The 26570-nt window shown below is 37.8% G+C and overlaps 1 protein-coding gene and 1 long non-coding RNA gene across 2 annotated transcripts; both read left to right on the top strand.

Moving 5' to 3' along the window:
- The first annotated feature begins 2057 nt into the window (after positions 1-2057).
- actr10 (actin related protein 10) lies at positions 2058-18369 on the top strand. The gene is made up of 13 exons (XM_079889420.1): positions 2058-2244; positions 2496-2568; positions 2993-3075; positions 5853-5961; positions 7012-7119; positions 7966-8033; positions 8149-8225; positions 9670-9705; positions 9864-9943; positions 11230-11303; positions 11503-11584; positions 13414-13615; positions 16903-18369. Exons 1-13 carry the CDS (start codon positions 2168-2170, stop codon positions 17082-17084), a joined length of 1251 nt encoding a protein of 416 aa, XP_079745546.1. The 5' UTR covers positions 2058-2167; the 3' UTR covers positions 17085-18369.
- Positions 18370-25107: 6738 nt separating this feature from the next.
- On the top strand, positions 25108-25596 carry LOC307168753. Its single transcript, XR_013822969.1, has 3 exons — positions 25108-25243; positions 25331-25403; positions 25489-25596. It is a non-coding gene; the product is annotated as an uncharacterized lncRNA (long non-coding RNA).
- Positions 25597-26570: the final 974 nt, after the last annotated feature.

The following is a 26570-nucleotide window of genomic DNA, read 5'->3' as shown; positions in this document are numbered from 1 at the left end:
ATGAATGGGAGTCAATGGAATGCTAACAGCAGGTGATGGTCCGCTAATCAATGGCGGCGCCCGGGGAAGCTTCAGTTTTTTATGAAACATTACCCCCCTGAATAAAACACTGACATAATGATGACAATAATATAAAGTAACAATAATATTCACAATAACATATCGTTTTACTTAATGATTAAGTAAACCTAATTTCTTAATTTATCTTTGTAAAGAAACCTCATTGTTGAACTGCTGCTCTCTGCTGTCTCAGACGACGACATCACTTCCTGTTGGCCACCTAGATGCCGCTAATAATTACACACTGCACCTTTAAATAGTCTATAGGCAAGTATTTGTTTAACAACATTTGATACATTGATACAACTATTTGACATGTTTCCCTCTCAAAAACGAACTTTATTTGCATTAGTACGATAAACAATAAAAAAGGTACTTGCGACTTTTTATCTCACAATTCTGAATTGCGTGATATAAAGTCGCAATTGCTAGCCTGAGAAAACCCAGACAACTTCCGGCAAATTTAGATTTGCTCTGCAAGTAGTCTGGCAAAGAGCTCATTCAAGCCCATTTCTAATCCGTCCAAATCGAGGCACCAATCAGAAACGTTGAGGCGGGCTTTACACGATGACGATCGCTCTGATTGGTTTTAGGTCTATCCAATTGCGCCCAGAGGCATTTGAGCGACGTCCGGTCAACTTTTAAATGCATTATTATATTCAAATTGCAAACACATGAGGACAGTCTCCATGAAAGACCCACTGGCAGATGAACGTGCTACTACATTTCTCTCCGAAACGGTAGGAAATTAAATTAGATTTAATAGAGGATTTTAACTGTGACACGATGATTGACAGGGCAGTTTACGTGACAGGACGCACGTACGCGACAGATCCGTCCGATAAAGATGACGAAGTAGTATGTCCCAAAGCTTGCCTACTTTTTTGCTAAGTAAATACCTTTTCTTCACAAAAAGAGTACATACTTTTATGGCGTATAGTGTAACTTAGGCGAATTGGGACGCAGCATATGGCTTTACACGATGACGATCGCTCTGATTGGTTTTAGGTCTATCCAACTGCGCCCAGAGGCATTTGAGCGACGTCCGTTGGTGACGCCCCTTTGGAAATGAGTTATTAATGAAGCTTTGCCAGACCATAACTCAGTTACTACTGAGAATGGTCTGGTTTTAACCAGGCTACGCAATTGCGTGTTATTAAGTCAGAATTGTGAGATATAAATGTGCAATAAACCCGCAATTCTGACTTTTTTCTCAGAATTGCATGTTTGTATCTCACAATTCTGACTTTATAACATGCAATTGTGTGTTAAAAAGTCAGAATTCCATGATATAAACTCGCAATTGCAAGAAAAAAAGTCAGAATTGCGTGTTTATTTCTAGCAATTGTGAGTTTATCTTGCAATTCTGACTTTATAACATGCATTTGCGACTTTGTATCACGCAATTCTGACTTTATATCTTGCAATTCTGAGAAATAAAGTCAGAATTGAGAGATGTAAACTTGCAATTGTGAGATAAAAAGTTGCAATTATCTTTTAAAATGTTTTATTCTCTGGGGGCAGAAACAAGCTTCCATAAAATGGTGCAGCACAACTGTTTGGTTACAATACAAACATTCTTCAAAATATCTTCCATTGTGTTCAGCAGAACAAATAAACTCATACAGGTCTGGAACAACTTGAGGGTGTTTAAATGATGACAGAATTTTCATTTTTGGGTGAATTATCCCTTTAAAAGTAGTGATTCGTCAAATTAATTTCTGAAGGCGCCTTGGCTCAAAGTGTCCACGGAGAGCTGATCTGGGTTCAGCTTCACCCGCCCAAATCCCACGCATTCAAACGGACAGTAAACTGTGAAAAACTGTTCTCAGATCAGTTCATGCAGAACGCTTTTCATTAAACACATACATATGTCGGCACACATAAAAATTGTACAACAGAATGATCATGTAAACGTTTAGAAAATGTTTGGGTGTTCGATTATTTGGTTTATTTACTGTTGCCGACAATATTTTTATTCAGGCGAATGCAAGGCAGCCATTGCGAAGGACCCCGCCCTTCTCTGTGATGCTATGAGTGTCAGCGTTGTGTTTACACAATATTAATCTCATTTTTTCTCTATTGCTAAATTATTTCTATTGATAAAATGCCCTTGTTTGAAGGCCTGGGCAGTGGAGGGGAGAAGACAGCCGTAGTCATTGATTTAGGAGCGGCGTACACAAAGTAAGTGACTGTTATTAGTGCGTCGCGTTCATAGAATGTAAATAAAGTCGATGTTTTAGTCAAATTATACGATATGAGACCCGCATGAGTTAAACGTCCCGATTAATCAGTGCGTTATTAAATTGCTGATAATTAATCACTAACAAAAGTATTATATAGAATCAATGACGCAAACTTCATCACATATGAGACACACGGAAATATGTGTTTGTGCTGATCTGGTTTTGTTCTCTTGTGTTTGTAATGTGTAGATGTGGCTTTGCTGGCGAGACTGGGCCGAGATTCATCATTCCCAGTGAAATTAAACACCCTGGATCTCAAGAGGTCTCATAATCTCCTCTTCTCTTTATAATCATAATTAATAAACATAATCATATTTACCAGACAACATTTGCTGTAACAAATGCTTTAAAATGTAATATTATCTATGTCTATATTATCTAAGTCAACATGAAATGGAAGTTATGCACCTTTCTTTCCTATTGTGTGTGCCGAAACGCGTCTCAAACAAGAACAAATGTGGGCGGGGCTTGATTGTGTCTGTGGGGAATTGATTGGATGGTTGTGGTTTGCTATTGGCTGATCTCATGTGAGTGACAGGTTGCCCCGCCCTCGTCATCAGAGAAGAGATGCTGCAAGAGGAACTTGTTCTGATTCAAGATTATTAAAACAATAATGATGTGCACCCTTATCAACATAACGATGCAATATTCCAATTTCATGCGTCTTTACATGATCGTGTCTCCAGGCCGTTCGAGTCGTCCAGTACAACATCAACACTGAGGAGCTGTACACCATCCTGAAGGAGTTTGTCCACCTGCTGTACTTCAGGTATGAGAGTCAGTATGAGAGTCAGTCATCAGGGACCAAATGGTTGCATTTTGTGATCTTTTTTCTTGCTGGTTGACTAAATTTTGCTTGAGGTCGCACTGGTGCCACCACCACGTTTCCCAACGGATAAGAGCTGCCTTTTATGTTGCATATGACTTGGGAAATCTGGAAAAACACTGAGTCATGAAGTTAAAGTAGGCTTTTCACTCCACAAATCACCAGCATTCACCATTGATTTAATGTAGTAACGATAAGTGTAACCATGGTATTGTGGCAGAATGCTTTTTTTTTTTTTTCATTATTCATCTCAGGGTTCATGCAACCGTTTGAGAGTGAAATTCAAGCACTTTCCAATGGCTTTCAAGTGCATCACATACTTTTTGGCAACTTTGTGGCAAACAAATAATTTGATTTAAAGTCCCCCTGTGGTGTAAATCCAGCTTTTAATGTTGTTTATGTGTCTATGTGGTGTTTTTAATCTGCTTTAAGACAAAGCATGTGTAAGTTCATAAGTCGACAGCATTGCTGAGTATTTCCTCCTTAAAACTGCAGTGAACCAAAGACAGTCTCAAAAACACGCTTTGAAATCGCTGGTGTTTCTGACGTCACAAACTACCTTGTAGTGATCGACCGATATTGATTTTTTATAACCGATACCGATTATTTGCATGTTTATGTGCCGATTACCGATATGCAGAACCGATATTTATTTACTGTTATACTTCTGTTTTTGACACAATTATTACAACACAAATGAACAGAACAAACAATTTTATTTATAACAATCACTCCCTCCTTGCATACATAAAAAAACTTTATATTTATACACAAATAAATAGAGGGGTCTGAGTCCAAAAAATAAAGTGCACTGTTACTAAGTGTCTTTGTTTAAAAATAAAAGCTTTGATGAGGTAAAAAATAAAGCACAAAAATTATTCTAACATATATTCAAAGATAGTTGAGTGATGTATCTTTAAGTGGTTCCACATGTTGGAGGTATTTTTTGTATTGTATTTTGTATTGAAATGTAATTCATTTTAAAACAGTTTTAGAAGGTTTATGTGCCGTTTAATAGGTTTAAAGAGTGAGGAATAATTCACTGGGTAATATTAATTCACTGAATAATATTAGCTGGAATATAACATTGTCAGGAAAGTAACAAACAAAACAGCATATTTGCATTTTCCAACTAGTACGTTATTAATGAAATCCTTTCTGACAAAGTGCTGTTTATCTATGCATTTACACAGAACTATAACTTAGGCTACTCAACCGCGATCGCGCGTGGAGATAATAAATAATTAATTTCCACAGAGCGGTATTTATTTAGATTTGTATTAGCGAAATAATGGTTATGTAGTAAATGATAATACAATTTAGGGTGTTTAAACGAGATAATCTTGTCAAAAGTTTCATGCAGTCGCCGTGCTTGAGCATTCCTGGTCATCAACCCAGTGAGTGCTCAGCAATATGGACGAACTTTTTTCTCGAGACTAATGGTGAGCAAATACAACAGATAGAGAATTAAAATTCAGCGCTTTTATTTTCAACATGCACTCATTCATGTCTGTTTTATTTAATCCATGTAAATTTACGTCTTTATTGGGGCAGGACATGACGGATTTCGCTACGTGACTCCATGAGTTCGTCTCAATATTTTAGAACCAAGCTGCATAAATAAACTATATCAGGCATTCATGTCTCAAATCTCATTTCTGCATGTCTGCTATGTTAAATAAAGTTGAATAATTAAAGCAAAGCAAGCAGAACATGTTTTACCTGTGCACAGAGTTGTTGTTGACTGATCTCCTCAGACGCGGGCTGCAATGGCGGAATTCTCAAAACGGCCACAAGATGGCGCCGTTTATCGGCGAATCCGATATTACAAAACCGATACCCGATTATGTGAAAATGCTTAAATATCGGTAAAAATATCGGTAAACCGATACATCGGTCGATCACTACTACCTTGTAGCCAATCAGATCAACGTGTGATCGTCAACCAGTGGATCTCTGAGCTGAGGGAGTGAGTGGAGACGGGGCTCATTTGCATATTCATAGAACCGCGCATACTAAATGAGGCAAGGGTGTCGAGTTACAGTCAAGATATTTTAAGGCATGAAGAATTTTTTTCCAAGGAAAAAACTCTTAAATGTGTAATTTTGGTGATCAAAGATGAGTTTTACGGAATACAATTATTGACTACAGGGGGACTTTAAAAAAAAGACTGACCGGAAGATGGCGGCATAGGCACTTATTGACTTACGTTAGCCTTTTCCACTCCCTAATATATGGAGAAAAAAGTAGGAAATCACAAATTCTCATGAAAAACTAAAACTTTTCTTCAAATTGTGACTGAATTACACAGAAAGCAAGTATAAAGCGCTCCTTTTATAATCGCGGAAGCTGTCGGTCAGTCCAGGATGATACTATAGAAAAACAACGGCACAAGTAATAGGAGTATATTTACATTATCCCTATAAAAATTTGTTTTTTGCACAACACTGTTGTTAATAAAAGTTAATTTAAAGCTTAGTGCTTTACTGTCAAATTTCCAATAAACAAACAAGTAATATTATTAGTAACCGCGATTATTAATGCAAAACAATAGTAGTTTTATAATTGAATTAACTGTATGATTAAAAATCCCCCCAGAGCTGCCAAATCAAGTCAACTTAGTTGTGTTGCTACTGCCCTCAAATGTTGTTCTGGAGCCCTGAGATAGCTCAGTGTATTCCTCGCTCATGATCTGAACACATGATGCTGTTTCTCCTCAGGCATCTGCTGGTGAACCCTCGAGACCGGCGCGTGGTCATCATCGAATCCCTCCTCTGCCCCTCACACTTCAGAGAGACGCTCTCCAGAGTCTTCTTCAAGCACTTCGAGGTAAAGTCATCCTCGGCTCGCAGCGGTTTCTGTTTTCATCAACATTCCACTGTGGATTCAGCTAAAACTGGCTGAACTCAAATCAAAAGATCAGGTGATTCGCATCGAACAGACGAATCAGTCTGACGTACAGATTCGCATTATGAAACTCAAAACAGATTGTTTAGACTCTGATCTGGGATTCCACACCCAGTTGAAACTTGGAGAACACAGATTCTCGCAGTGGAATTTTTTGTTGTTAAAATAGACTCAGTTTGAATGCTTTAAAAAAAACAACTTCAGTACTGTGCTTTACTGTATTTCAGCCATCCAGTGATCTGTTAATATAGTGTTAATTCATATTAACAACATGTTTAAACATTCTAGCAATGTGCTAAATAATGTAAGCAACATGCTATTTTTGTGGAAACTGTAACATTTTGTAACATTATTTATAATGTTAAAAAAGATTCTATGTGAAGTAAATGCTGTTCTTTTGAACTTACTATTCATCAAAGAATCCTGAAAAATAAAATGTATGAGTGTTTCCACAAACATATGACTGTTTTCAACACTGATAATAATCATAAATGTTTCTTGAGCATCAAATCCTCATATTAGAGTGATTTCTGAAGGATCATGTGACACTGAAGGCTGGAGTAATGATGCTGAAATTCAGCTTTGATCACAGGAATAAATTACACTTTACTATATATTCACATAGACAACAGATGATTTACATTGGAATAATATTTCACTGTTTTTACTGTATTTTTGATCAAATAAATGCAGCCTTGAGCAGAAGAAATCTTACTGATTCCAATCTTTTGTCTGTGGCTGTGGAACAGCTTTCCGGTTTACATCAGATCGGCAGTCTTTAACTGTTTTTAAATCTTCTCTTAAAACCTACTGTTTTACTTTAGCTTTTAATTCATTGTGAGCTTCTGTCATGAATGTGTGGTTGCCCTCGTCTCTTTATCTTGTGTTTAGTTCAGCACTTTGGTCAGCCATGTTTGCTGTTTAAATGTGCTATATAAATAAAAACAAACTTGAAACTCATCTGTATTGCAGGTCCCGTCGGTCCTGTTTGCTCCCGGTCACCTGATGTCTCTCATGTCTCTGGGAATCCAGTCGGCTCTCGTCATGGATTGTGGATACACTGAGACGCTGGTCTTACCAGGATCCTTTGACAGCAAATACGCTTTGAAACTTCTTTGACTCTGTTTACTGTCGTCCTGGGGTGTGTTTCCCGAAAGCATGTTCACAAGTTCTGTCGCTTCAGCACAGCAGTTTAACGAGTCTGTGTTTCCCGAAACCATCGTTCCAATGAACATTCGCAAACACCATCGCGAAGTTGTGTGTTTGAACAACGCTCTCGACCTGTGGTTAGAAGCAGTTTCTTGTTATCATGACATGTGGACTCAATAAATCCTGATCTTGAGCAAAATAAGCAAGCTGACATTCAGTGTAATCTATATCTTTTATTTAGAATACATACAAATGTCATTTACGTCTTTTAGTTTGTTCAGAGATTTAAAGCGCAGTTTTTGAAGAGTGCACATGTGTGAACGAGCTCTAGTGTAAGAACGAGTCTATGATTGAATCTGGAAATAAAGCAAAATAACTGAGAAAAATGAGAAATAGTCCTCAGATGCATGTCTGTAGTTTATAGCAAAACATCTAGCGTTAATTCGATCTCAAACAGATTCATTAAAATTAGTTATCACTTCAACACCTGCGTGACGTCATTAACCAACGTGGTTGAACGACCAATTTGCGGCAATATGGTTTCGGGAAACAGTTGTGACTCGCTAGTTGATTTCTTCAACGATGCATCGCACTATAGTAGTTAACCAGCGAGTTACGGTGTTGTACGGGAAACACACTCCTGATCATATTGTGAATGATTCATCAGTGCTGTTGTTCAAGTCAAGTCAGGATTATTTCAATAGTGCTTTATACAATACAGATTGTTTCAAAGCAGTTTTATCATTATCAGGTTACATGACTTTAACAGTGCACTAGATCTATGAGGGCATCCCGATCCTGTCCGCATGGGAGGCTCTGCCAATGGCTGGAAAAGCCATTCATAAGTAAGTCCAGCGTGGCATGAATCAAGGCTGTGTGTAAGATAAAGCTGCTGGTGTTCTCAGTGTGTGTGTGTGTGTGTGTGTGTGTGTGTGTGTGTGTTGTGTGTGTGGTCTTTAGGGAGCTGCACACACTGCTGAGTGAGCAATGCATGCTGGACACCGACTCCGGCACCGGCCTCAACCCCGCCGTCATCAGTAAGACACACTGTTGTTACATATAAGCAGTGTTACCTATTAGTTACATATAAGTGTTACATATCCGCAGTGTTACATATAAGCAGTGTTACATATCCGCAGTGTTACATATAAGCAGTGTTACATATAAGCAGTGTTACATATACGCAGTGTTACATATAAGCAGTGTTACATATAAGCAGTGTTACATATAAGCAGTGTTACATATACGCAGTGTTACATATACGCAGTGTTACATATAAGCAGTGTTACATATACGCAGTGTTACATATCCGCAGTGTTACATATCCGCAGTGTTACATATCCGCAGTGTTACATATAAGCAGTGTTACATATAAGCAGTGTTACATATTCGCAGTGTTACATATTCGCAGTGTTACATATTCGCAGTGTTACATATCCGCAGTGTTACATATCCGCAGTGTTACATATCCGCAGTGTTACATATCCGCAGTGTTACATATCCGCAGTGTTACATATCCGCAGTGTTACATATCCGCAGTGTTACATATAAGCAGTGTTACATAATTTTTGATATTTTTTTACTAGTGGGTGCAGGACACAAATAAAGTAAACCGTGACATATTATACCCATAAATGCTTCCTACCAGTAAAATTTATACAAATTTGGGAGCAAAAATGATTCATAACTTTGAGCTGATCATGTTTTGCTGAAGTGTGTTTTCTTTAATTGCTAATGCTCTTTTTACACACAGACTGAACACAATGAAGCATTGCTTGGTGATTGGTTGAGCTAAACTGGTATTATCTAATTGTGTAGTTAAATTTAACAGCTGACAGATATTCAACATAATTCATGTGTGAGACAGTCTAACAGAAGGACGGACAAAACCAGTCAAATATCAACTGAGTTCATAACTCATATTTTATCACCATTTTCTAAACTATAGCGAATAAACTGATAATGTGAGAAATGTTGAGGGTGTCTGAATAAATTTAGGTTTGACTGTATATAATTACACGTATGTATGTAATGTACACTATATGTAAATATCACAAATATGCAGATTTAAATGTCAAAGCTGATAGAACACTGATGGGAATATTGCTTCAGAATAAATCATATTTACATCACCAAAAATCTAATTTTTTCCAGATGAAGTGAATGACCGGTTTACTTGTCTAAAGGACAAGCACAGTTCAAGTTATTCTTGCGTTTACTTGATAAAATCAGTCCAGATTTGACACAGAAAGACTCGTGAAGCACGAGCTGAGGAAGGACGTTTGTACAATTATACTAAAAGACTTTTACTTGATAAAAGAGTCTAAACTATCAATCAGAGACAGAAGGACTGAGGAGATTGAGTGTGACAGCAAGTTTTGATCATTTAGAGGCCTATGAAATATGATCCAGTAGCTTTATAGGGTTAATACCGTGTTTGTTCTGGTTTGCGGTCTGATTATCTGTTGGTGTTTGTTACAGGCACTATTCCAGAAGATGTAGTGGAGGATATCAAAGGTTTGTCATATAGAGATGCTTTTCACTAACATTCCCCATGCATAAAATCAAGACCTGCATAACATTTGTTCTTGTAAAAGCTGTAAAGTAAAATGGGTTTCAAACACTGTGTTATGTTGACTTTAAGGACTAACCGTGTTGTTGTCTTGTCTGTTTAGTGCGCACGTGTTTTGTCAGTGACCTGCAGAGAGGAATGAAGATCCAGGAGGCCAAGTTCAACATGGATGGATCAGCTGAGGTCAGAGAACACGCTTTAAACTCTGTTAAAACTGTCAGTCGATTTACATGTGTAACTGATATAAATATTAGCAAACATACTCTCAAACATTCACTCTTCAACACAACACAACCTCCATCATGCTTTCTTGTCAAACTAAGGACTTTTTAATGTAAATAGACAAGATTTTATACTTATTTTATTGTTTAACTGATGTATTAAAAAAAGATTCAGCTGAACATTTTTTTATTCATTTTGTCATGTATTTAATCTTAAATGGTTTATATAGTTTGTTAATTGTGGGACTTTTGTTATTCACGTTCTTCTCTATAAATAAATATAGAAATGAAATGTTTAAATTAATAAAAAAAAAAATAAAAAAAAAAATATATATATATAAGTTAAAAATCATAAAAATTAATTTTAAAATAGTATACATTTTGGAAAAAAAATACAGATACATTCAGTATTAAATTTAATTAAAAAAATGAATTTTAATTTGTTTTATTGAGTCAGTTATTTCTTTATTTTCCTATTGTTACATTTATTTATTTATGTTTAATTTCTGCAGGTTTGGGTCTGCAATGGTTCTTGCCATGATTGTTTAAAAATGAATAAATAAATCAAGATAACATTTTTAGCGAAACATAAAATCCCTTATCAAACTAAAAGAATAATACTTTTGTGAAATGTTCCGTCTTTATTTGATATTTTTTATATATGGTGTATTAATCACACAAGTTGATACATTATATATATATATATATATATATATATATATATATATATATATATATATATATACACATTCACTTTCTTCTCCTCTATAAATAAATATAGAAATGAAAGAATGCATACATTATTTATTATATTATTTAAAAATATATATATATTTTTTAAATATATATATATATATATATATATATATATATATATATATATATATATATATATATATATATATATATTAAAAAATACATTTTTCTTTTTTAATATATATATATATATATATATATATATATATATATATATATATATATATATATATAATATTAAAAAAGAAAAATTAATTTTAAATAAATACAAAAAAATAAATGAAGGAATAGATACAGAAACATTCAGGATTAAATTGAATTAAAAATGAATTATATTTGTTTTATCAAGTCAGTTATTAAGGCGTCACACAAGCTGATACATTAACTTTGACTGTCCTGCTTGTTTGACCTGCTTTGCGTTCTCAATGTAAGAATGGAAGTGGAATTATTAGACGTCAGAATACTCACAGTTGGTTCTCATTGGTCCGCCAGAGACCGGCTCCTCCTCCAGATGTGGAATATCCACTGGATGGGCAGAAGATTCTGCATGTCAAGGGTTTCATCAGGTAAAAACCTTCAAACCAGATGCGATGATCTGCTTTTTCCCCCCAATTCATATCACTCAAGGTCACATATTTGATCTGAGATTAATGAGCTGCAAGTGAAGTGACACGTTCTCACCATTGTCTCCGAGCTCTGTCCTGTTAACCGGGACGCTCTCGGTTATTGTTTGTTAATCTGACCCACATTCTGCCGGTTTTCCAGAGACTCTGTGGCTGAGATGCTGTTCGAGCAGGATAATGAGGAGAAGTCCATCGCCACGCTAATGCTGGACACTCTGGTTAAGGTATAACATGTGAGATCTTTAGATCAGCCTGTTGTGTGCCGTGGCAAAGTCTTGGAAAAGTCTCTGAAGCGAATGGCAAGTCGGATGAATGGGAGAAAAAGTCCTAAAGAAAAGTTCCTTCTAATGACAAGTACAATTGAAAAATCGTATATGTTGATTGTTTGTAGTGATGCATCGAAATGAAATTTTTACTGAAACACTGAAACTTAAAGTTTTTATTTAGCTAAAAACTGAAAATTAATCTTCATATTTATTTAATAATCAAACTGAGTTGCTTTATTAACGTTTAAATTACACTTAATGAAACTTTTTATGATGTAATTGTTTCTACTCCGATTTGTTGTTGAAATATAAACATTTAAACGATGGCTGTAATAACATGACGGATTTATTCGAACATACAGTAACACTTTATTTTACAGTGTCCTTGTTACATATGTTACATCATAGTAATAACAGTAAATTATGCATAATTACATGCAACTAACCCTCAACCAAATCTTAATCATACCCTAAACCTATAGTAAGTACATGTAGTTAAATAATATTACATACTTCTTAAATATATAATTACACTGTAACAATGACACCTTAAAATAAAGTGTAACCAAACATACATTAAATAATGAAGACAACAGATTAAATAAAAATATATGTAATCTAGTGCATGTCTGTATCAGAACGGTCCTCTCTAGAGTTATTTTTCTATGGAGTTTATGGACACTGAAAGGTTTTCTGAGGTAAATGTGACGTTACGTGTAAATGTGTCGTTTTGTGTTTCTTTTCCCAGCATTCACCTTGTTTATTTACTTATTTAGAATGAGAAATTGCTGTTATGATGTGCACAAGTGACTAGATAATGTGGAGGTTGAACAAGTAGTTTTGAGAATGTCAGTTGTGATCTGAGAAATGTCCCAAAGCCACTGAGAAAAACTGGAAACATCAACGATTTTGGTCAAAAAAATTCATTGGCCCGAATTTCGGTGCATCGTTAATTGTTTAGTTTGTTTATATAGCCAAAACCATATGCGTTACTTATGTACACTACCAGTCAAAAGTTTTGGATTGGTAAAATGTTCAATGTTTTTTTATTTGTTCATTTATTTGCTAAAAAAAAAAAAAAAAAACGTAAAATTTGGAAATATTATTATAATGTAAATCAGCTGTTGTCTATGTGAATATATAGTAAAGTGTAATTTATTCCTGTGATCAAAGCTGAACTTTCAGCATTACTCCAGTCTTCAGTGTCACATGATCCTTCAGAAATCATGTTGAAAACAGTTATTTGCTTTTTTTTTTCACCAAGGATGAAATAAATTGATCAAAAGTGGCAGTAAAGACATTTTATAATGTTACAAAAGATTCTATTTCAAATAAATGCTGTTCTTTTGAACTTTCTATTCATCAAAGAATCCTGAAAAATAAAATGTTCCCAGAAATATGACTGTTTTCAACACTGATAATAATCATAAATGTTTCTTGATCATCAAATCATCATATTAGAGTGATTTCTGAAGGATCATGTGACACTGAAGACTGGAGTAATGATGCTGAACATTCAGCTTTGATCACAGGAATAAATTACACTTTACTATATATTCACATAGAAAACTGTTATTTAAATTTGTCATAATATTTAACAATATTACTGCAGCCTTGGTGAGCAGAAGAGACTTCTTTTAAAAATCTTACCAATCCAAAACCTTTGACTGGCAGTGTGTATATAATCACAAAGGAACACCCTAGTAATCATCCACCCTGCGTCTTTGCAATTCTCACTTTTCCCAGCATTCACCTTGTTTATTTGTGTTTCGTTTGTACCACACTAGTGTCCCATCGACACTCGCAAGGTTCTGTCAGAGAACTTGGTGATCATCGGTGGTACGGCCATGCTTCCCGGATTCCTGCACCGACTCCTGGCTGAGATCCGCTCGCTGGTGGAGAAACCCAAGTACCATGATGCTCTCGCGACCAAGAGCTTCCGAATCCACAGCCCGCCCGCTAAACCCAACTGCACCGCCTGGCTAGGAGGTGAGCGCGGACACGCATGGCTTTAGAGACTCCTGACCTCTCCATGGGACGAGAAATGATGAATACAGTTTTCGGTTTCACTTTTTTTTGATGGTCCCTTTAAAGGTGCAGTCTGTAAGAATGACAACTAGTGGTGGAAATAGGAACTGCACTCCAAATTCAAAATATCAGAGATCGTCGTTTCTCCCGCCTCCTCAGACTCGACACTCACACGGGTCGCCCGTTTGAGACACGCAACAGGAACCAGCGCAATGGACAATGAAAACATGCGGTATCACAGACCAAAACAATAACACACATTCCAGCCTGGAAACACACATTTCAAAGTAAAATAACTGGCAGTAGAAGTGTTTTACAGAGAAACGAGTGTGTGAACTTAGCATGTTTCCTCAATATATGCAAACATATTATGGTATTTTTATGCTTTAGTAGAGTGAAAAACTTACATACTGCACCTTTAAAGTGGAAATGAAGCAGTCAGTCAAGTTTACCGTATTTTCCGGACTATAAGTCGCTCCCGAGTATAAGTCGCATCAGTCAAAAAATGCGTCATGAAGAGGAAAAAAACATATATAAGTCGCACTGGACTATAAGTCGCATTTATTTAGAAATTTTTTTCAGAAAATCCAAGACCAAGAACAGACATTTAATCTGGAAAGGCAAGTTATTCAACTACACAGTAGCACACAGAACAACAGGCTGAGTAACGTTAGGTGTCCGGTATGTTAACGCAACACATTAACAGTTATTCAGCTACACAATAGCATAAAGAACATATACCTGGGAGGCTGAATAGGCTAAATTAACATAAGCCAGCGAGTCCAACAAGCAAGTTACCAGTAAACAAGTTCACCAAGCTCCCGCGATCTCATTCCACATCATTTTCTTCATCCTTGGTGTCGCTTCTGAACAACTCCGCCAACTAGAGCGCCCTCTCGCGGCTGTAGACGGTAATGTTTTCTTTTGGTTCAGCTCAGTCTGAATTAATTTTGATATATAAGTCGCACCTGAATATAAGTCGCAGGACCAGCCAAACTATGAAAAAAAGTGTGACTTATAGTCCGGAAAATACGGTACATAATTTAGTAGTAAACACTTTAATAAAGAAAATAACAAAAACGATTAATGTAACCATTTTAAAGAAAAAGGGGATGTTTTGTTATAGCTTTTGGAGCAAGGGTGCCGCCGTCTGTGACGTCACGTTGTCTTAGCTGAGGTAAATAGATATAGTACGTTTCTCCGAGTGTGTGCGCTCAGCGTAATGTAAGCATTTCTTTACTTTTTGAACACATATTGTTCTCAAATGGAGGAAGACGAACTTGAAAGGAGCCCATAATAAGTCCAATTGCTTATTTGAGCCGATATGTCAATTAGCCAGTTCTATCATTCAAAGTGACATCAAAAACCACAAATCCCTTTACTCTAAGGCTATAAATGTCACAATCAGCTGCTGGGTCATTATTTAGTAGAACAAAATGTTTGTTTGTTATAAAAAAAAAAAAATTTTATTAAAGTGGAAATCAGTTTACTAAATTATGTAAATTAGACTGACTGCTTAATTTCCACTTTAAAGGTGCAGTGTGTGATTTTTAGCGCATCTAGTGGTGAGGTTGTGAATTGCACCCAACAGAAGTTACGGTGGCCGACAGGAAGTGATGTCGTCGTCTCAGACAGCAGAGAGTAGCCAGTTAAAAAGGTTTCTTTACAAAGATAAAGTAAGAAATTAGGTTTACTTAATTAATCAGTAAAACGATGTTATTTCGAATATTATATTTAATTGTTCATCATTGTGTCAGTGTTTTATTCGCTGACTTTAGCTAGCGTGAAGAACAACAGTGACGAAAAGCGTTCGTCCATTCAGGGCTCCTGTAGAAACATGTGGATGTAAGCGGTGTGTGTAGAGAGAAACGCCTCATTCTAAGCTAATAAACACATAACGGTTCATTATGTAAGCTCTTTATACACCACTGAAAACATAGATACATGATATTGCATTCCTGTCAACAGATCCTCCTAAATATTACACAGTGCACCTTTAACGCATTCTGTTGATGGAGTAACGTTGCACCTACATGCCTACTAACTCTCATTAGAGTGTTAGTAGAGTATTTGTAGACTGGTAGGGTTAGGGTTATAATAAGTTGACAAGTAGTTGCAAAGTTACCAATAGTCAGTAGAAAGTCTGTTGAAGGACCATCACAAGAAAGAGTTATCAGATATTAAGCAGACAGTCTACTAATACTCTAATGAGAGTTAGATGACGTGTAGATGCAAAGTTACTTATAGTCAACAGAATGTTCAAAAGGGACCATCAAAATAAAGGGCCCTATTTTAAGGATCTAAGCGCATGGCCTATAGCGCACTTAGGGCGTCTGAATCCACTTTTGCTAGTTTAACGATGGGGAAAATGGTTGACACTCCCGGCGCATGATCTAAAAGGGTCATCTCTATTCTCTTAATGAGTAAGGGGTGTGTTTAGGGCGTAACGTGCAATAAACCAATCAGAGTCTCATCTCACATTCCCTTTAAAAGCCTGTTGCGCTCGTGTGTGTGTGTGTGAGAGAGTGTGAGAGTGTGTGTGAGTGTGTGTGTGTGTGTGTGTGTGTGTAATAAGCAGACTGTGTGTGTGTGTGTGTGTGAGAGAGTGTGAGAGTGTGTGTGTGTGTGAGTGTGTGTGTGTGTGTGTGTGTAATAAGCAGACTGTGTGTGTGTGTGTGTGAGTGTGTGTGTGTAATAAGCAGACTGTGTGTGTGTGTGAGTGTGTGTGTGTGTGTGTGTGTGTAATAAGCAGACTGTGTGTGTGTGTGTGTGTGTGAGAGAGTGTGAGAGTGTGTGTGTGTGTGTGTGTGTAATAAGCAGACTGTGTGTGTGTGTGTGTGTGTGTGTGTGTGTGTAATAAGCAGACTGTGTGTGTGTGTGAGTGTGTGTGTGTGTGTGTGTGTGTGTGTGTGTGAGAGAGTGTGAGAGTGTGTGTGTGTGTGTGTGTGTAATAAGCAGACTGTGTGTGTGTGTGTGTTTCAGTTCCTCAATAGCAACGCTCATCAATGCTCCTGAACACACACTCGTTCTCAGACCAGCAGGCCATGGGCCACAGATGAGCACAAATACATTTGCTATTTAAACAACGTGTCGCAGGACTTGAAAAATGAAAACTGCGTTGGCCTGAAACTAGCAAAACACACTTGCGTCGCGCCTGGCGCTGCATTGCGCTCGGTGTATGATAGGGTCCAGTGTGTTACCCAGTTTACTGCCATTTACTCAAGGATGCTTTGTTTCTTCCCATGTAGGTGCTATATTTGGAGCATTGCAGGACATTTTAGGGAGTCGCTCGGTGTCCAGAGATTACTATAACCAGACGGGCCGCGTCCCAGACTGGTGCTGTCTCAGCGCTCCTCCACCGGACTCCGTCTACGAGGCGGGCAAGACGCCTCCACCGCTCATGAAGAGGGCCTTCTCCACTGAGAAATGAACTCAGAAACTCTGGACAGTTCACTTATAACCTCCTGTAAATCCTGTGTCTGCTTAGAGCGATTTCTGTCGGTAAAATGCTGTAAAGTTTACAAATGTTTTGGATCGGTGAGATTTTTACTGTTTTTAAAAGAAGTCTCTTCTGCTCACCAAGGCTGCAATTATTTGATAAAAAAAAACTGTTATAGTGTTAAATATTATGAAAATTTTATGTAACTTTTCTATTTTAATATATATTAAAATGTAATTTATTCCTGTGATCAAAGCTGAATGTTCAGCATCATTACTCCAGTCTTCAGTGTCACATGATCCTTCAGAAATCACTCTAATATGATGATTTGATGATCAAGAAACATTTATGATTATTATCAATGTTGAAAACAGTTGTTCATTTTTATTTCAGGATTCTTTGATGAATAGAAAGTTCAAAAGAACAGCATTTATCTGAAATAGAAGCTTTCTATTCATCAAAGAATCCTGAAATAAAAATGTACACAACTGTTTTCAACATTGATAATAATCATAAATGTTTCTTGATCATCAGATCATCATATGATAATGATTTCTGAAGGATCATGTGACACTGAAGACTGGAGTAATGATGCTGAAAATTCAGCGTTGATCAGGATTAAATTACATTTTACTATATATTCACATAGATTTTTTTGTATTTTTAATCTAATAAATGGAGCCTTGGTGAGCAGAAGAGACTTATTTTAAGAACATTAAAAATCTTACAGATCCAAAACTTTTGAACGGCAGTGCATCTGATTGAGTCCTGGTCTGTAATTGTCTAAAGCAGGGATTCTCAACACTGGCCTTCGAGATCCACTCCAACCTTGACCAACTCGCCTGTCTGTTACTTCCTAGTAATCCTGAAGACCTTGAGTAGCCTTTACATGTTTGATCACAGATGGAGCAAAAATCTGCTGGAAAGTGGGCCAGAGTTGAGAACCACTGGTGTAAAGTCGGTCATATTATTTCAGCTTTACTTGATTTTTAATAGTAGATGAAACTAAAACCACCACAAGCTTCTGCTTCACTCATGAAATAACTTCATAAACTGTTTCCAGAGCATGACATTTATCCAACCTAAACCATGTCAGTCCTTTGTCAGTAGTGACAAAAAGCTACTTTTTTATTATTATTTAAATGTCTGCTTGTTCCTGCACCATCAAGAAAATGCATCCCATTTCAATTATATTTAACAACCAGTTTGAAGAGCTGAATATGTTGAAAATGTTGGCGTATTTATTAGGTTTGTGAAATAAACATTTCAAAATGGGGTCTTCTCTTATATTTGTACATTTAAGTGTTATGTATCATTAACTTAAAGGAGAACTCCGGTCAATTTTAACATTGAGCTCATTTTTTTGTACATTTGGAGTGCTGTCAATACAGAGAACAACGACAAAAATCGGTGTTGCCTACACCAAGTTATTCTATTTTTAAAATTTGCACCCTGTTGACTTCAATGGGGCAAGTACTAAACCTGCTTTTAGCCTCTTAACATCCTTGATGTGTCATTACAAGTGCACAGAAAATGTGAGTGATTCCTTCTGAGTGAACACGAGTGAGTCTGACTGCAGTAGATGTGAAAGATATGTATAAAAATGATGTTATTTAAGCCAGCGCAAATACCTTTGTTTACATCCTGTTTTTCGGTTGAAGTCCAAAGTAGTCGATTGCAGAGTTCACACGCATAGGTTTAATACCTATGATCACGCGCGTGAACTCGGCAATCGACTACTTTGGACTTCAACCGAAAAACAGGATGTAAACAAAGGTATTTGCGCTGGCTTAAATAACATCATTTTTATACATATCTTTCACATCTACTGCAGTCAGACTCACTCGTGTTCACTCAGAAGGAATCACTCACATTTTCTGTGCACTTGTAATGACACATCAAGGATGTTAAGAGGCTAAAAGCAGGTTTAGTACTTGCCCCATTGAAGTCAACAGGGTGCAAATTTTAAAAATAGAATAACTCGGTGTAGGCAACACCGATTTTTGTCGTTGTTCTCTGTATTGACAGCACTCCAAATGTACAAAAAAATGAGCTCAATGTTAAAATTGACCGGAGTTCTCCTTTAAGACTTAGTCATGTTAACTCTAATTGCTTGTTGTATCAATCATTTTTCCTAGAGAAATTTTGTGTATTTTTTATTTATTTAAATTTTTTTTGAGAAAATGTAGAACGGTGGCCAGTTGCATAAACTGCTTAGACTAGTTCTTAACGTCACCCAGTAGTCACTCATTGAATCCCTTAAATGAACTCAGAATTAAATTTTTCCTTGATCTTTTGACAGATAAGAGTTTGTCATATTATAAAAAATACCCTGTAAGTTTCAAAACTCAAAGCTTCCTTGTGATTCCAAAAACTGCTTTTATTGAATCCAAGTCTGTAAACCGACAGGATCTGAGAAGTGGAGACTTTGCAGAAGAATATCAACGCCTATGTCTACGTCGCCGCGTCTTTGGCCCCGCCCACTGGAGCGTTAGTGAATAATGACATAAGAACGAGAAAAGATCGACACAGGAGCACAGGATCAATACCATTACCTTCCAAACCATCCTAATGCTAGGATAGTGGGGATTCTTTTTCAACAATGTGAATGTCTCAGGAGTGCATTATTAGTTTTCGGTGCATTTCACGGTGGATTATTTGGTAAATCAGTCATAGTTTCGGCGCAGGCTTTGCAAACAGACTTTTATGGATCTGCCAGCAACACCACAAACATGTTCGTAGTCATGTTTATTCTATTGCCTGATCTGTGATCAGTGATTTCTGATGTGTAATTATTCAAGTTCAGACAGATTTTCTTTCTCAAAATCGTTGAATACTGTTTATGCATCAGTAAATCAAGCCAGTGACTAAAAGATCAACTTCACATCGTTTCTCTTAGTAGGATGAAAATAATCTTATTTAAACTGTGATTAAATTATAGAAAGCTATCAAAGAATGCTCCCTTTCCAATCGCTCAGCTGTCAATCAAACAGCGCGAGTTTATCTGGACACTTGCCAAAACTCGTTATGAAATCAATGACGCTGTTACACTGCACAACGAAGCTCTTACTGTACTTACATCGTGTTTGCATTGTTATTTGGTGAAAGCATTCTTGAGAGTGCAGAAATTGTATTGCAATGATAAGATCTTTTCATACGCGATCAACAGACTGTCTTTCATCTGCTCAATGCTCATCACTGCAACCTTTCATATGATGGAAATAGATCTAAATATATGATCAATACTTTTCACGATTCGTTATTCTCGATAGATGTAAAAGTAAAAACGTAGTAAAAGATTTTGAGAGATTTCCACATATAATTCTAGCTATTTCATATGCAAACATTTCAGCCAATCACAGCAGTGGGCGTTTACACTCACAGCCAATCACAGCAGTGGGCGTTTACACTGAAGTCTCACAGCCAATCACAGCAGTGGGCGTTTACACTGAAGTCTCACACCCAATCACAGCAGTGGGCGTTTACACTGAAGTCTCACACAGACACGCCCCTTAAAACTGAGCATTCAAATCAGAGGCTAAAATCAGGCTTGGAAAAATTCTAAATTATGACAATTCTTGATGTAAAACATTATAAGGGCACCCCAGGAAACATTATTAAATAATAAATGAATCCAGTTCATGACCCCTTTAAATCTCATCTTTGATCAACAACATGACATATTTAAATGTTTTTTCTTTGAAAAAAATGGCAGCATGCCTTAAATAGCTTGAATACAACTTTACACCCTTGCCTCATTTTGCAAGGTTTTCTATGAATATGCAAATGAGCCCCGCCTCCACTCACTCACAGCAGCTCGGAGATCCACTCGTTGACGATCACACATTGATCAGGGGTGCGTTTCCCGAAAGCATCGTTAGCCAACTATGGTCGCAAGTTCTGTCGTTATCAGTTTAGTTCAACGAGTCTGTGTTTCCCGAAACCATCGTTCTAACGAATATTCGCAAAACAGCATCGCAGAGTTGTGTGGTTGGAACGACAGCTCTCGACCTGTGGTTTCATGCATAGTTTCTAGTTTGCATGACGTGGACTCAATAAATCCTTATCTTGAACAAAATAAGCAAGATGACATTCAGTACAACCTGTGTCTTTTATTTTTAAATACATACAAATGTCATTTACGTCTTTTAGTTTGTCAAGAGATTTAAAGCACCGTTGTTGAAGAGTGCGCGTGTGTGAACGAGCTCTAGTGTAAGAACGAGTCTATGATTGAATCTGGAAATAAAGCAAAATAACTGAGAAAAATGAGAAATAGTCCTCAGATGCCATGTCTGTAATTTATAGCAAAACATCTAGCGTTAATTCGTTCTCAATCAGATTCATTAAAAGTTATTACTCCACCACCTGCGTAACGTCATAAACCAATGTGGTTGAACTACCACTTTGCGACAATATGGTTTTGGGAAACAGTCGTGACTAGCTAGTTGATTTCTTCAACGATGCAGAGTTACGTCGTTGTTTGGGAAACGCACCCCTGATTGGTTACAAGGTAGTTTGGGACATCAGAAACACCAGCGATTTCAAACCGTGTTTTTGAGACTGTTTTTGGTTCACTCCATGTTTCTCTTTGGTATTCATTTCTGTCTGGAGTTGGATGTTTCATGACTGTTCTCAGTTTGACTTCTGCACTACTAAACCTTTTTCTTTTGTGCATTGAGATTCTTGACTTGAGCTAAACAAGCCAAGTTTCTGCTTAAGCCTTTAAACTTTACTATTTGCCAAGTTCTAGTCGTTAACTTGGGCCCCTGTTCATGTTTCACATATCAAATTAAGGTTTTAGCTTCTGTCTGTTTGAGGCTTTACATACGACTTTATGGCTGGACTAGCATAACTGCATATATTGATGCCCAAACCCCTCTGAGGTCACTCGTTGGCTTTTTGTAATGCTTTTTTAGTCACGCAAGTATAGAATCATATCTTAGGATAAAGGATGAGTGCAGGTTGATACTGATTTTATTCCACTTTTTGAAGTACTTTTTTACCAGGCTAGTCCCAGTAATGTTTATTGAAAAGTAGACTGCTTTCATTTAAGCATTAATCCCTTAAATGCTGTATCCCAACTAGGTAGCTGTCCAAGGCCTTGTTTACACCTGGTACTAAGAAGCATTTTTGTAAATCGGATCACAAGTGGACTGTGGTAAATGAAGATGTAAAAAGGGGCTAATATTTTTTGAGCTTTTCTATTTTTGGCCACTTCCAGAGGTAGTCCAACACATTCGAACAAATTGCTTTCATAGAGTAGATGCTCATGTGGTTGAATGTGTTCGAACAGCCACAAAACATAGTGAACTCTACCGCCTACTGACCAAGTAAGTAAACATTTTAAGAAGTGTGCTAGCAGGTGTGATTTAAACTTTCTCTGCTTAGCCGTTTTTCTGTAGTTGCTCAACCATTTCTGTAGGCGGCGCTCGAGCATCCATGGCATCGGTGCATGTTCGTTGGAAATATTTGCCATCAGGATGGATGATTTCATGCTTTAAATTATCAATTTGAGCTGCTCTTAAGGTTCTTATCCAGAATGTGAGATGAAATTCTTGCTGGTATAGCTGTGTTTACAGACTTTGATGAGGCCTGCACTTTTCTTTGAGCTGTCCATTTAGTTGTCATCAGCGGGAAAACCTCTCTCCAGGTTTGCGTATGTTGTTTGGTTATTTCTACAACTAGAACATGACAGCTGCACAAATAGATTTTTAAATGCCAGGCACAGTTTTTATTATATTTCTTACTGTGCTATTGTAATTTTAGGGATGAAAAAAAATAAAATAATACAGACATAACTGAAATGCTGGACAATATTTATGTCTTGTGGGACAAAACACACAATTTCGGGACTGTCCCGCAGAATGACTGTCCCGCGTTTTTTAGTACATCGTTGTTGTTTAATCATACCCTGAATACAGGCCTGCTGCCATGATGTGTTTCAAAGAAAAAGACAATACAGAATAGCTAAAACATCTAATATAATATTCAGCTACTGAAGGATAAAAAAGGCTTAATTCAGAATGGCAGAAATAGTACTAGCATACTATTCTGAATTCAGCTCAATGTGGTTTTATGTATGTTCAAAAGGGAAAATTTTACTTTTAAGAAACAATAGAATCACCCAGTTGCATAAACTCCCACTCGTGCAAGTCTGGAGAATCATGACTGTTAATGAAGAGGGAGGGATTATCATTAATTAGCCAAGGTCTGTAGAGTACAAAAGGACCAAAGGGCAGCACCTCAGCAGTGTGACTAGCTGTTGAACAATGGCAGGAAGTTGGTGTGCTGTTCAGTCTCTGGCACTTTGTGTTTGGTTCTGTGCTTTCAGTCATGCTGTTCCAAAGTGGAGTGATCTGCCCCAGAATCCTCAAGCTCTGATGTTCCAGCAAACTGACCAGCGGTTTCAAAAGCCACTTCAACAGCAAGCTAGTCAACAGTTTCCTCAACAGGTTCAACAGCTGGTTCAACAGCAAGCTAGTCAACGGTTTCCTCAGCAGGTTCAAAAGCTGGTTCAACAGCAAGCTAGTCAACGGTTTCCTCAGCAGGTTCAAAAGCTGGTTCAACAGCAAGCTAGTCAATGGTCTCCTCAGCAGGTTCAACAGCAAGCTAGTCAATGGTCTCCTCAGTCAGTTCAACAGCAAGCTAGTCAACAGTTTCCTCAGTCAGGTCAACAGTTTGCTCAGTCAGGTCAACAGCAAGCTAGTCAACAGTTTCCTCCGTCAGGTCAACAGTTTGCTCAGTCAGGTCAACAGCAAGCTAGTCAACAGTTTCCTCAGTCAGGTCAACAGTTTGCTCAGTCAGGTCAACAGCAAGCTAGTCAACTGTATCCTCAGCAGTTTCAGCCTAAGCAGCCAGTGGCACAGGCAGAGCCCCTTGACAAATGTACTGTAGCTGATTATGAGCAGATTCAATGTGGACCACCTGGTATCAGTGGTGCTGAGTGTGCTGCTATCAACTGCTGCTTTAATGGACAGCAGTGTTATTATGGGAAGGCAGGTAAGAGTGTAGAGTCATTGTAGAGGCATTCATGTTAAACTGTTCCTCCGCAATAACCTGCTCTTGTAACTCGTTCCAGTGACTGTCCAGTGTATAAGAGATGGTCAGTTTGTGGTAGTGGTGGCTAGAGATGTTACGCTGCCTCGATTGAGCTTGGATTCAGTCCGTCTCCTGGATGGAAGTGATCCAACTTGCAGTCCTGTGGGATCCACACCTTTCTTTGCTATATACCAGTTCCCTGTCACTGCGTGTGGCACAAGCATGATGGTGAGTAACTGCTTGTGGTTTTGTTCTGCATGGCTTAGAATGGATTGGATGCTAACAATGTTACTATTTGCAGGAGGACAGTGGGTATGTGGTGTATGAAAACAGAATGACGTCCTCATATGAAGTGGGTATCGGACCACTTGGTTCCATTACAAGGGACAGCCATTTTGAGTAAGTGATGTATGCTTTATCATAAATGTGAATCATTGACAAATGCTACAAGCTCATTGTTTGTCTAGTCTTCTCTTTCAGTGCAGGTACTCTGGTACCTCTGTGGAAGCTCTGGTTGTGGAGGTCAACACCGTTCCTCCACCTCCACCAGTAGCTGCTCCTGGACCCCTCAGGGTGGAGCTTAGACTGGCAAATGGTCAATGTGTCACCAAAGGCTGTGCAGAAGGTAAGTGTTGGTCCCCAACTTTGCCTGAAGCCTTTCTAAAACTCCAGTTTCTAGTTAAACACTGCATTCTTCCTCAGGGGACGAGGCGTACACGTCCTACTACAGTGATGCTGATTATCCAGTTACAAAAGTCCTGCGGGAGCCTGTGTATGTTGAGGTGCACATTTTGGAGAGGACCGACCCCAACATTGTCCTGATGCTGGGACATTGCTGGGCGACATCAACCCCCAGTCCACTCCGTCTACCCCAATGGGATCTTCTGGTTGATGGGTGAGTATGGCCAGTCTTTATCCATCTAGTGTGCTGTAAGGCATTTCTGACTGCCTCTTTGCCTTTCAGATGCCCTTACCAGGACGATCGTTACCTGACCACATTGGTTCCAGTGGCTGGATCATCTGGTCTTCAGTTCCCGACCCACTACAAGCGCTTTATTGTCAAGATGTTCACATTTGTTGATCCAGCATCACTGGCTCCTCTGCAGGAAACCGTATGCTCTGCAGCCTTACCTCAACCCTTAATATTAGTGCTTTTTTTAGTTAATATTATGGCTAAACCCTTTTTCCGCCTCTGTTAGATCTTCATCCACTGTAGTACAGCGGTGTGCCATCCCTCTTCTGGCTCCTGTGAGCAAAGCTGCACTAGGAAAAGTGAGTACTTGCTGTAAACTGACTTCAGGAAACATGCGACTTTGGTATTTAAATGCTCCTCATGCTTCTACAAATTCTTTTACAGGAAGAGACACTCCCATCAAGACCATCTCTAGTGGGCAAACTGTGGTGTCTAGTGGAGAGGTTAAACTGGTCATGTGAATTTCGATTGAATAAATTGCATGAAACCCAACAGGGTCTCTTTGGTATTGATTTTCAACTGGAGTTGGAACTTTCTTGACTGTTCAGTTTATTTATTGGGCCACACCACTAAAGTGAAATTCCATTTTTTTTCCTCTACCAATGTTCATTCTGACTGGGGTGCTTGACTTGAATTAAACAAGCCAAGTTTCTGCCCAAGCCATTTTACAAGCTCCAGTTGTTAACCTGGGCCGCTATGCTTCTGTATAGCTCAATATTTTGTTGCAGATTTGTTTCCTTGCTTTTTTTTTTCTCCAACCATTTAATTCTGCCAAGGAATAAAATATATAAAGGTAACTGGGTTTTTTTTAATTTTTTCACAATTCTTTTCTTGCAATTCTGAGTTTACATTAGTCAACTTATCTGGCAAATAAACCCTGCATATGAGTTGACTTTCTCTTGGTCAAATGAAAGTGCAATAATTCTGATGAACTGTAAAAATGTCAAATTAGAATAATCATGATTATCAGTTTAACCATTATTGTGGAGCCCTACCCCCCTTTTATGTGAAGGGCTTTTAAATCCTTTATGCAGGTAATTAGCTCAGTTGGCCTGTGATGGCCGAACCTGTGGCCACACATTGATAAGGGTAACAGACACGCATTCATTTGCGATACATACATTCACATACTGATAGTTATTTTCTTCCTCTTTATCATTCATTTATATTTGAGTTTAGTATAGGATTTAAGGTTCATGTATAATAAAATCACTACACAGATTTGGTTTGACAAATTTGCAAAGCTTTATTTATACATGTTAGTACTTCGTTCGTTGGTTTGGAGTGCACACTTACTGGCTTGCGTTGTACTATGTCTGTTTCCTTATCCTTGTTTCTATTTGAGTTTAAGTTACCGTGGCATGGAGGTTGGATGAATGATGTTGGCTGCAGGTGTGCGTCTTTCCGTCATCGCGGTCTGGACTGACAAAAGGCTGAGGCGCGTGCGGCAGTAAATATTTATGGTC

The sequence above is a fragment of the Squalius cephalus genome, assembly GCF_949319135.1.
Source record: "Squalius cephalus genome assembly, chromosome: 12".
Classification (NCBI taxonomy): domain Eukaryota; kingdom Metazoa; phylum Chordata; class Actinopteri; order Cypriniformes; family Leuciscidae; genus Squalius; species Squalius cephalus.
This window is presented reverse-complemented; position numbering and strand designations above follow the sequence as displayed.